This window comes from Trachypithecus francoisi, unplaced genomic scaffold, assembly GCF_009764315.1.
Source record: "Trachypithecus francoisi isolate TF-2019V2 unplaced genomic scaffold, Tfra_2.0 Lachesis_group5, whole genome shotgun sequence".
Lineage (NCBI taxonomy): Eukaryota > Metazoa > Chordata > Mammalia > Primates > Cercopithecidae > Trachypithecus > Trachypithecus francoisi.
In genome coordinates, this window is record NW_022681470.1 from 94,541,295 (window position 1) to 94,552,924 (window position 11,630).

General features: G+C 60.3%; 1 protein-coding gene across 12 annotated transcripts in view; it reads right to left on the reverse strand.

Moving 5' to 3' along the window:
* ZBTB7B (zinc finger and BTB domain containing 7B) overlaps positions 1-11,392 on the reverse strand; it is a 15,940-nt gene extending 4,548 nt beyond the window's left edge. For 2 of the 12 annotated variants that reach the window (XM_033197262.1, XM_033197263.1), the window contains exons 1-2: positions 11,280-11,374; positions 11,008-11,108 (exon numbers count right to left, since the gene is read on the reverse strand). Coding sequence is in view for 4 of the 12 variants with exons in the window: in XM_033197257.1 (XP_033053148.1) it covers positions 3,560-3,699; positions 11,008-11,108; positions 11,263-11,306 (285 nt within the window). In the remaining 8 variants the exon portion in view is untranslated. Of the gene's footprint in view, positions 1-2,944; positions 3,045-3,559; positions 3,700-4,966; positions 5,282-5,670; positions 6,070-11,007; positions 11,109-11,262 lie in introns of those variants that run through there. The other 10 variants (XM_033197258.1, XM_033197259.1, XM_033197257.1 and 7 more) reach the window with 10 other exon arrangements.
* Between the last annotated feature and the right edge of the window lie 238 nt (positions 11,393-11,630).

Here is an 11,630-nt window from a genome sequence, read left to right on the forward strand (position 1 = left end):
AGCATCATCCTCTTCCTCCTCGTGCCCATCCCCTGGCTACCAAAGGTTCATCTCCCCTTCTAGATCCCCCGCTTCTTGAGGCCAAACGGGAAACACAGCTCCCAGCATCCCTCCCCCCACATCCTCCCCTCCCCCATGGGGCCAAGGAGCAGCCACCCTTTGCTGGGGTGTCACTGGCTGGCGCGGTTGCTTCCTGCCCCGCACAGATAAGCATCGCCCCCGCCCCCTCCCCCACTGCCAATAGGCCAAGTTCCAGTCCCACCCCCCAACTCCCCCTTAGCTACTGCCACCCCTCTCTCCGTATTCCAGGAGAGCCACATCTCCAGAGGGCCTTGGTCCTGCTCTCTATCCTTTATCCTCCAACGCCCAGCCACAGGAGGTGGGTGCAGAGCAGCCAGCCATCCCAAGGCTGGCAGAGGTGTGGGCAGGGGTTGCGGCCTGGAAGGGGGTGAGACCTGCTTTAAATCCTGGCTCTGCTACTATCTTGCTGAATGACCTTGGGAAAGTCATTTCTCTCTGTGCTTCCATTTCCTCAGCTGTGCAAGGACGGGGTGGAAGTAGTGGCCCCAATGGCTCAGCCCTTCAGCCCTGACATTTTGTGGGTCTGGAGCAACTGGAGACAGTGCTGGGGCCTGGAAAGAGCTGGGCTCTGGAGTCAGCCAGGTTTGAGTTTGAATCCTGTCTCTGCCACCAGTTAGCTCCATGACCTTAAACAAGTGATTTAATCTCCGAGCCGCCTTCCTCGTCTGTAATATAGGATAATTCCACCTGACTCCTAGGGTTGTGGTGAGGGTTAAATGAGACCAAATATGGCACAGTGCCTGATACGCAGTGGGGATTCAATAAGTGTTCTGGCCTTGGCCTAGCCTGAGGTCAGATTCCACTATACAGATGGCCTCTGTTAAGAAAACTACTTGGGGACAGGTCAGCCTCCCTCCCTCAAATCACCCTGAGGGAACCAGGCTACTACTAGCTACATGACTTTGGATAAGTCACTTCCTTTCCTGAGGAGGCCTGTTCCTCATATGTAATATTAAAGACTACCCCTATTGATCCTTAGGGCAAGTCCCACTGACATTTTGTCAGTGTCCCCTCTGCCACGTCAGCAGCTGTTCAGCCCTGGCCATTGATGGGGAAAGGTTTTTTTGGGGGGGGTGGGGGAATGAATGGGGGAGTTAAGCCACAAATTTTCTCTTTAGGAGACAAGAACTGCATTCTCTGTGTCTGCCTCCCTGCCTGCCCCCTTCATTGCAAGGCCAGGGCTCCTGCACAGAAACCTTAGGTGAGCAGCACCCGCATGTCCATCTTTGCTTGTAAGCCACACCTAGGCACCCTTAGATAGCCCACCTGTTTCCACCTTAAGTCCTCAAACCACTTCTCTCCCTAGGAACCAAGCCATCTGAGAGCTCTCCCTGCTCCCTTTAATCCTCCTGACTGTACTTTACAAATGGTACAAGTGGCAAATGGCCCCCAGACTTGGGAACAAACAAAAACCAGGTGGGCAGCAGCAGCAGGAGGAGCAGCAGCAACAGTGGCTGTAGCCACTTAAGCAGCAGTAGGCACCCTCCTGGGCCCAAGTGGATCCTGTCCTTCCTAAGGGGGATGGGTGGGGCTGTCCTCGCTGTCCATTGGCTGGGAGCTGGGCACTGGCAGGCATGTGGCTCACCCCATCCCTCTCCCTCCTTCCCTGCCCACCCCACCCATTCCCGCTGCTAAGCCCGCCTCCTTTCTCCCACCCCAGGGCCAGTCTCCGTGGCAACTTGGTGTGGTGGGGGCGCTGATTGGCTGACCTCACTGTCAGGTCACAGGCTCAGGCTCGTTCACCACGCAACTCACACAGGGATTGGGCAAGGGTGGGTGTTTAACTCCTTAGGCCCAAATCCAATGCCCATGGCCAAGAGGTAGCAGTGAAAGAGGGGGAGAGGCAGAGGACATGCGTGGGAAGGAGAGGGTGTTCATAAGGTTCTCTAGCTTCTGGGAAACTCCCCTAACCCTTACCCAAGGCTCTAGCACCCATGCCAATATAGGTGCCACCTGGAGCTATGGTGGTGCCAACCAGGCCAAGGGGCCCTCCTAGGCCCATCATCTGGGAGGGATGGGTGGGGCGAAGGCATCCCCTTTCTTTCTGCCAGGGTAGGGCACTGGTGCCAGGGTGCCCACCCTACCTTGGGCACCTTTCCCACCTCTGCATCCCAGAGGGCCCAGTCCCCTGACGCCCCATGAAGGCGGCCCATCCCCACCCAGTCTGGCATGCCCCCTCTTGCTAAGACCTTGTGGGCATGGGCGTGTGTGGTGGTTGGGGGTGCAGCTGTGCCAGGGAACCGGGCAAGGTCTGTTTGGTCTGTTTGCCTGGTAGGGGGAAGAACTGGGGGCCCCGCCCCATCACTCCCCTCTTTCCCGCCACCCCCCCAGGCTCCCCTCACTGTCAGGCCTGCTAGACCGGCCAAGCCGGTGGGCAGCTCTCTTGAAACTGGGCCCTGAGTCAAGCCTGCCCTATCTTTGGTTGGGGGAAGACTTCAGGGTGAGAAAGTTGGGAGGGGGTAAAGGTGGGAGTGCCTATCACCTACCCTTCAGTGCTCAAGGGCACCTGGCAGGGTATGTCCAGCACCAAGGAACCAAAAGGTGGAGGCCACTGGCCCGGTCTTGGAAAGAAAAGGGAGACGGGAACTCTTTCCAGGTGCTGACCTCAGGCAGGGTCCAGTGCAGGGCTGGGGGCCACTAGGGCCAACACTGCTGGCTTGCGCCAGCCGAAGGGCAGGGATAGGAGGCCCTGAACAGGGCAGCTGAGTAAAGCTGGCCCCCCTTTCCCCACCCTGGGGATTAGGGGAGTGAGGCTTAGTGTGGGGGGCAGCAGGCAGAACCAGGATTAGCGGCGGAGAAAATAGATATGGGCCTGAGACACGGGCACACAGAGCCCCCCCTCCCCAGGTTCCAAGGCCCCTACCTCTAGGCTCTGCCAGGGAGCCTGAGAGGGGCCTGGCCAGGCTTCTCCAGGAGCAGCAGCTTGGGGTGAGGGAGGATGAGGACCAGGCTGTAACATCTTCCTGCCAGGGATGATGGAGAACCTGAGGCTCTTGCTAATGCTCCTGGTGCCTTGGCTGGCCACCCCTCCCCCTTACTTCTGTCTCCTTTCTCCCTCCAACCCCCACCCCAACTCCAGCCTCAGGTTCTCTTCCTGTTTTTTTGGAACTAAGTTTGCACGAAGCCAGGGCTTTGGCCTGCATCTGGACCAGGGGGGTGGGGAAATTGGACAGCCAGTCCAAAGTCCTCAGGGACCCAGGAATCCTTATTCTCCAGCTTCCTCCACCACTTCTCAGGGCCTCTGGGGCCCAGGGGCCGAAGCCATCTGGATTGCCCAGTTGGGGAGGGAAGGTAAAGGGGCTGAGCCTCTTCTCACATGAGGACTAGAAGAGTTTCAAAGAAGAGGTTCTTTGCCCAGGGATGCTCTGACATTTATGGAGCTCTTCTCTCCCCACCCCAGCCCCTCCAAGCTTGTGCATGCCTTCCCCATCCCCCATATGACGCTTCCCCTCCTAACCTCACCACCCCCAGCACTCACACTTCCTGGGGGCCGAGGCGGGGAAGAGAGACCGCAAGCCACGAAGGGGGAAGGAGGCGAGGGGAGTTGGCTGCTTCCCGGTGCTGTGGGGGTTAAGTCTCTGCCCAGCTCCAAATCCCCCAGTCCTGGTTCTGGGGCTCCTGAAATGAGGTAGACCTTAATGCTTCCCTACATTTTCTTTCCATGACACAAGCCCTTGCCCATAGCCCCTTAGTCTCCATCAAGGGAAATATGAGGGAGATAAAAGATGGCGGAGGAAGGAATGGGGGCAACCCTCCCAGCCTTCGCACCACTACCTTTGGGTATTCCCTGCCATCAGCCAGCCCTCAATCTTGCCCTTCTCTTGGCCTCCTTGTTCTGTCCCCTCATTGCCTCCTTCGACCCTTGTCTTCCCTCCTCAAGTCCACCCTTTGCATTCCTTCCTTCAGCCCTCCTTGAACTCCGCACCCTCTCCACCACATCAGTGTCCCTAGGCCTCCTCCCAGGAACTGTCCCCGCCTCTCCTTTCTCTTCCCCTTGGTTCTCTCTTGCTCAAACCTCTCCACTTTCTCCATTGGCCCCTTGCTTCGAGCATCCCTTCCTTTCTCCCCAGGCATGTGAGGAGTGGAGAGAGGCAGAGGAATTAAATCAGGGGCCAGGCCTGCCCAACACCTGGTCTTGCCAAAAGATGGTTGAGTTTAGGGCATCCACGCCCCACTTTTGGATGAAGCAGGGGACCAAAATTTGGGAGGCAGTTGGGGAGAATGAGTGGTGGAGGGGGGTTTGCAGCGAGAGCGGATGTGGGGTGGGGGTGGAGGGACAACCTGTGCCTCTCTGCCCGTCAGAGTTTCCAGCCCTGGAGCTGCTGGACTTTCCCCGGAGGGTGCCCACCCTGGACCAGGCAATTGTCCACTTGGACAGACTCTGGCCATCAGGATTCTCAGCAGGGTCTGCCTGGACAGTGCCAGCTCCCCTTAGGGCCTGAGGAGACCGCACAAGGTGCCAGGGTCTGCCCTGTGCCCACCCCCTCCCCCCAGCCTAGTGTCTCCAGCTGGGTAACCGAGCTGGCTGGTAACCCCACACCCGCCAAGCCGCCAGCAGAAACCTGAGCCCCCCAGCCCCAGAGGACACCCCAGCCCGATCTCCGGAGCCCGGCTCTCTGCCAGCCTGACCAGCCTTCTGGCCTGGCCCAGCAATCACTCAGTCCCTATAGGCTGCTCTTCTGCCTCTCCCGATCCGCTCGGGTCCCCTTAGACACTGAAGCCTCCCCACATTCCCGCTTCTCAAGCCCTCAGTTCCCTAAACGCTCTGGTGAAGTCTGGGCACCCTCTTCCTGGCCTGTTTTTCAGTCCTCTGACCCTTGGCTAATTCTAGGCCTCCAAGCCCCCCTGGGGCCTGATCTCCCAAGCCAGAGCAGGGCCTACTCACCTGAATGCTGAGGGGCCTGGCGGCAACTCCTCCTGGCCCCTGGGGGCAGCAGGTTGGGACAGGTGGGGGAGGGCCAGGCTTGGGGGGAGGTAGGGTGGCTGTTCCCCGCTCCAGCTCCCTCCTTCAAAGGGGCCGCCCACGACCTGGCCCAGCCCCTCCCCCCTACAGCCTTAACCCTCTGGGTGCTGTCCCCCCTCCCCCCAGCTTGGAGGGAGGGGTTACCGGAGGGCTGGCGGCGTGGGAGAGGGCCCAGAGTCTCTGCCTGTGGTGCCTGAAGCCCCAGCAGAACCCACCCGCTCCTGTCCTTACTCAGTCCTAAAAGAGGAAAAAGGTGAGGGGTAGGAAAGGTAGGAGCTGGGACAGTCCAGGAGGACAGAGATGAGGAGGAGCAATGGGAGAGGCTACTGGAGGTGGGACCAGGAGAAGGAAGAAGGGAGGGGAGGGGACAGAGGCAGCAGTGGCCAGAAGAGGGAGGAGGGGAACCCTGGACAGTCAGTGCCAGGGGTGACAGGTGCCTGGGTCCCAGCCCCTCAGAATATGTGGGATGGGGACCACAAGGAGGCCCTCTAGACCCCAGCAGGCTCCTCAGTCCCCCTGGGAGCTGGCCGAATTCTCCCTACCTTGTACTGGGCTGGGGCCCTCAGGGGCTGGGCAAGGCGGTACCCCGCCCTCCCCATAGCCTCACCCCAAACCCACTCACATACCACAGTTCCTCGCCTGGGCACCAACCCCTGCCAACCAGGCCAGGGGGCAGCGCTCATGCCAGCCCCCAATAGCCAGGGGGATCAGGGGGAACAGAGCTGGCCTGAGGGGGATAGACAGATTGGGGGAGCTGTGGGCACCGAAAGAGGAAGGAGCCGGGAGGGGGCATCTGCTGGGAAGTGCCTAGCCCCATCCCTTGCGCAAGCTGCTGCCACCCTGGCCGGTTGGGTGGGACCCGCCTGGGCCTGAGGGGCAACTCAGGAGGGCTCTGAGCCCAGACATGGATGGGCCACCAAGTTTCACTTAAACAACTCCTGGGGTCCCTTATTCCTGGAATGAGGAGTGCCCTAGTGTCCCCCAGACACTAGGCCATCCCAAGTCCTGCTAGGCTTGGGGGTACCATAGAAATGCCCCCTAAAGTATCCCCTCCCCTTTCCCCCAACAGCTGCTGGCTCAATGCCGCTGGCCTGCTGCCCCTCACCAGCTCCCGGCCCGGTTGGCACCTACCCACCAGGATGCTGGCAGTCCTGCCCTCCTCTCCCTCCTACCCCCCTGCTCCCAGCGCCCCATGCCAACTGTGGGCCTGAGGTGGGGGAGGGTCACCCTGTGCCTTGGTGCCAGTCTGACGGGCCCAGGTCCCTAGGCCCTACAGATAAGGCCTAAGACCCTGTTCTCAAGCCGCCCCCTCAAGAGGTAGCACACTGGTCAGGGCCTACACAGGGAGAGCCTAGGAGGCAAGGGACAGCCCTGTGAGCAGTTAATGAAGGCTCCACACCCCAGGGTGGGGGCCAGTGTCTCTCCCTACCACCAGGTGCCAACCTCCCGGCATTCCCCCTGCCCAAGCATTTGCTTGGGCACCAAAGTCCCTGCAATTCCTGAGAGCCCTAGTGCCTGCAGCCTGCGAGGGAGTGGGGTGGGGCTGCTCTCTGCCCTTTGATCCCCATAAAGGGAGGGAACCAGCCTAGAGGGCAGGGGGCAGGGAGGGAGTTCATGGGGCCCCTCTGTTTCACCCCTGCCAGGGACAGCAGGGCAGGGTGTGGGCATCTTTTGGGTGGGGCCCTAAGGTGAGGACGGGTAGCATGTCTCAGCAAGGGAGATGGATGTCAGTCATAGGTACATGGCATCCCATGGCAATGCAATAGCAAGAATAAAGTGGGGGGATGCAGAGGGTACCCACATTCCAACCCATCCCAGTTCTGGTTTTCACCCTCATCGAGAAACACTTCCAGACTCAGCCAAATTGAGAGCTCAAGGACTACAACTCCCAGTGTGCACCACAATTGCTTTGTATGTACCTTGGGAGTTGTAGTACCCCTTGAGAAGCCCTGGGTTCTCCTCTTCCCCAGAGCCTTGCTGATGGGTGGGAAGGGCAGATGACCTGGTCATGAATCTCCAAGGGGACTAGGTTTAAGGAGAGGTAAAAGGCTAGGATGTCCATGGTGGAGGAAAGAGGACCCCTGCTCCCAGGCAAAGGGGGAGGAAAGGAGGAAGGAAGGAGGAGAGGATGTCTGTTGAAAGGGGCATATGGGTGGGGAGGAGTTGGGGGGACGGTGGAAACAGGAAGGAAATTGAAGCCAGAGACATGAGGTCGAAAGTAAAGGCCTGGGGGAGCCCCACTCTGAGGCCTGTCAGGGACTGGGATGGCATTTCCCCATGTCATTCTGTTGGCCTAGGAGGAAGAAGAGGAATCAGTGATGTCAAAAGATAGCGAATTGATATATTTATGGGGGATCACTGTTTCTTTTGCCTGCCATTAGCCCTCTTTTGCCTGGGGCACCTTCAAACCTTGAATCTGGCATAGGTATTTGCTGACTGGGAAGCTCTGAAGGCTGACTGGTTCTGGGGAGGATAGCAGGCAAAGGAAGGGGCTTGGGGAGATCAGAGCTAGGCCTGATGGTGAATATGGTAGAAGTATATGTGGGGTTAGGCCAGGTGTAGTCAGGGCAAGTGCTGGCAAATGACAATGCTATCCTCCAGAGCAGAACCATGGCATCTGGAGGCCTCAGGGAAGAGAGGGCTAAGATGTCCATCCTAAGCTGTGGGACAGGATGAAGAGGGCAGCCCTCTCTGGTCTCCCCGGGGAATTTGTTAAAGGTAGCTTTGTCCCTGTGCCAGTGAATATTAAAGATGGCAATTCAGGGGGCCAGGTGGTAGCTGGGTGCCTTTCCCTAGTAGGGGTGGAGGTCAGAAGTGGGCAGAGGACCTGCTTTGAAGTCACTTCTCCTGGGCTCCCCAAGGCTCTGGGACAGATGCTTGCAGGCCCCAGCCAAGATTCTTGCCAAGACCTGGGCCTGGCTGGGTGTGGGGGTCTTTCTTGTCCCCACCCCACCAAACACTTGATGGTGGATGACAGCAGCTCTATCCCCTACCTCCCAGTCCCCCAGGCCCGCCTTGGCGCCTGGCTGCTTCTATGTTGGCAAGAGGTGGGGGGGAGGGGGCAGCGAGGCAACTTCAAACTGTCCGGGCAAAACGTCAAGTTTACTCACGAGTTTACTCAGCACAAGGAGGGGGAAGAGGCCAGGGCGGGCACACCCCATGCCAGGGTCCTATCCATCTGCCTGTCCCCACCTTCCTCCCCCACTGTTCTCTCCTGCCCTAGGCCAAAACAGGCATAGGCCCTAAGGCCTGGTGTCAGGGCAGTCTTAACTCTCAGGAAGGTCAGGGAGCCAAGCGGGACAGAAGCAGGAAGCCCCGCAGCAGGCCCAGAGGCTTCTGTCAGAGGGCAGTGCCCTGCCTGGAGCCCATTCACTACTCATCTTGGGACCTTGGTCTTGGGCCAGAAGAATTGGGTCTCTTAGCCATTAAGAAGGGGGCAGTACCAGGCCAAACCTCCTCCATCTGAGCAGTCCCCTGGGCAGTGACTTCTGACCTGAAATGCCCAGTCCTAGGCTGTCCCTCAGTCTGATGCCATCCAGGCAGCCATAGGATCAGGGGCTGGTTTTCTCAGCCTTGGCTTGGAATGGGGGGCTGGCATCCTATCTGACCTACTTCCCTTTCCTCCCCACCTGCTTTGATTCTCTGCTTCTCTCCCCCAGCCTTCACTGTCCCCACCCCAGAGCGCTCCGCCCCCCATGCCTGCTGGGCCCCCTCCCCCACCCTTCCCCAGGGTGCCAAGTGCAGGCACACAAAGGGCCTGATGGTGCATTGTTAGCCCAGCCCCCGCTGCCCGCCGCGCCCTCCCTGGGCAGGCACTAGGCCAAGGAGGAGCTGGGGGCCCTGGGTGCCAGGGGGCACCATGGGGAAGAAGAAGGGGACAGCACCCGTCTTCCAGATACTGGGGTCTACATCAGCCAGGGCTGAGTAGTGATGAGAGTCCCATTAGAGCACGCCTGTCTCCTTGACACCTGAGCCTAGTGGGCACTGCCTTCTTTCTTCCCCAGAGCCCCATTCTGGTGGTATTAACCCCTTTTTGACCCCTGTGCCAAGGCTGGGGGTGTGTGGTACCCAAGGGAGGGGACAGTGTCTGGGGGTGCCAGCTAGTTGTGTTGTGCCCACAGCAACCATGTAACAGAGGCACGCTGCGGGAGCTGGGGTCCCCGGGGCCAGGGACAGAGGCACTGACAGAGATTTCTCCTTGTTTCATCAGCTGCTCCAGGGGGAGCCCCCTGCCCTTCTCCCCAGTTACCGCTAAGGAGAAACACTAACTACCATGCAGACATAGTCACAAGTATGTCCCTCTCTAGTGCAGCGCAACACTCCTTATGCCCACTCTCTCCTCCCCAACCTGATGCCCACTTCATGCCAGCTCTCCCAGCAGTGCCAGGCGGGTACAGGGGTGACCAAACCAGTTGGTGTGTGTAGGGCAGCAGGAGGCAACCCCATAATCCTCCAGGCCTCATCCCCGCACTCACACATACTCCCTTAGGGAACAGACAGTTCCCATCCTGGTTTAACCCCTCACAGCCCAATCTGGATCCCCCGCCCCTGATAAGCGGTCTCCCTCCTCCAGGAATAAGTTGGGGGAAGGAGGAATAGCTGCGCTGACTCATTCCCGTTCTCGGCTGCAGCTAGGGGTCTCCAAGGCATTCGGGCGGGGGTCAATTCAAGAACACCCTCCACCTGGCCCGGAAGCCAGGACAGCCTGCCGGTCTCCCCCTCTCCCCAGCACCCACTTCCGGTGTCCCAAACTAGGTCAGCAGCGCTCGTTTCCTGTGGGTCAGCTAGCACCCGCGCCTCTGCCCCTCCCCTGCTCCGGACCCAGGCTCCCCGCCCCCCCGCCCCCCAGGGCGCCCCGAGGTCTCACCACGTCTCAGCCGCCCTTTGATACGTGGGGGTTGTGCGGGGCGGGGGGCAGGGGACCCGCCCTCTCTCTAAACACCAGCAGGGCCGGGGCGCCTGGGCAGGCACGTGTCCGGGCACAACCCGCTGCCCACGCCGCCCCCCCACTCCCGCCCCCACCTCGCTCTGGCCGGGACACGTCGCTCTCTTACTTGGGATGGGGTGGGAGGAGGGAGAGAAAGCTGGAAATTGAAAGCAGCGCCCCCCACCCCTTTGAATGGCAGCCTTCTGCCAGGCGCACTCTGTAGGTTCTACAACAACACAGTAGCGACCCCCACTCTGGGCTGGGGCAGGTGCGCCGGCGCCGGTGGGGGGACGGGTGGTAGGTAGGAGAATTCTTCCTAGTCACCCGCCCTGGCTCTCGGGTTCTGGGGGCATGAGCTGGCGTGGAAAAGGTAGCGGCGGTACTGGAGCCTGAAGGAAGGGAGTGGGATTGAGGGGCAGGGGAGAGAGAGGTCCTTCTATGTCGGTTCGGAGGTTGTTGCTGAGCCCCGCTACCGCTGGAGAGAGCGCGGCTCTGGAAGCGCAAGAAACCGTAGTCCAGCCGGTAACTTTCCCCCAAGCAGCGGCTCCTCCTGCGCCCCCCCAACCCCCATGCAACTGGCCTGGGGCCAACCCACCGCGCCAGGGGGCGCGGGGTGGGGGGGTGCGCGTTGTCCTAGTTAGAGTCCGTCAGCGTTTCCATTCCCTCAACTCGGTCCGGTCTGGGGTCTCCCCCTAAAGTCACGAAGGAGACTGGGGAAATGCTCAGCGTCGCCTCACCCCCTCTCCATCCCGAAGCCGCCTGTCTGTCTGATCCCAGGAGAAGTGCACAGAAAGTTTCTGGGGACCCTCCGCCCAGGGTTGGGGGGCATCCGCAGTTCCTTCTCTGTCTTTCCTCCCAATTAAAACCAATTTCAGAAACCCGGGGTGTTGGGAAAGCACAGGGAAGGGGAGTGGTGGGAATCTGATCTGCATGCGTGTGTATGTGGGGGTCCCACTTACAGGACGGACGAAGGACACTGCAGTAGTCTCGAGTCTAGTGAACCCCGAGCCAGGAGACAAAAGTGGGGTACACTCACCTCTCAGCCGTCGGGTCCGCTGGCTGGAGCTGCTGAGGCTCGGGGTGTGGGAAGAAGCGCGTCCCCCACCAGGCCCGGGGGCTTGGGGCCCTGCTCCGGTCCTGGTCAGAAGGCCGCGGTCAGTTGCTCGCCGCTCGCTGCTGGGGGGCTCCTCCTCCGCCGCCCTCTGCCTCCTCCTGCCGCCCGCCCCCCCTCGGCCGCCAACAGCCGTACATTCACCTGGCTCCCACCCGCCCCCCCTGAGGCCCGCCTCACCTGTCCTGCTGTCTCACCTGTCCTCCTGCTTGCTTTCCCCCCATCCCTCCCCTCCCTCCCCCCGCCCCTACCACCCCCCAAACTCCCCCCCCACACTTAGCAACACCCTCGGTCACTTCCTGTTTTTCACCCGCCCCCCCAGGTCCCCCTCCCTCCGCCCAATAAGGACATAAACTTCAACCCCTTCGTCCAGCCAGTCCCTGCAGAGCGCAGATGGGTCCCTCCCTCCTTTTTTGCCCCCTTCCTCCAAACTCTTACTTAGCTCTCCTAGCCTTTTCCACCCTCCTCCTTTCCCTCCTTCTTTCCTTCTCTCTGTCTCCCTTCACCTGCCGCGGTCCCTCTCTCCCCCCCTTTCTCCTGCCCCTATC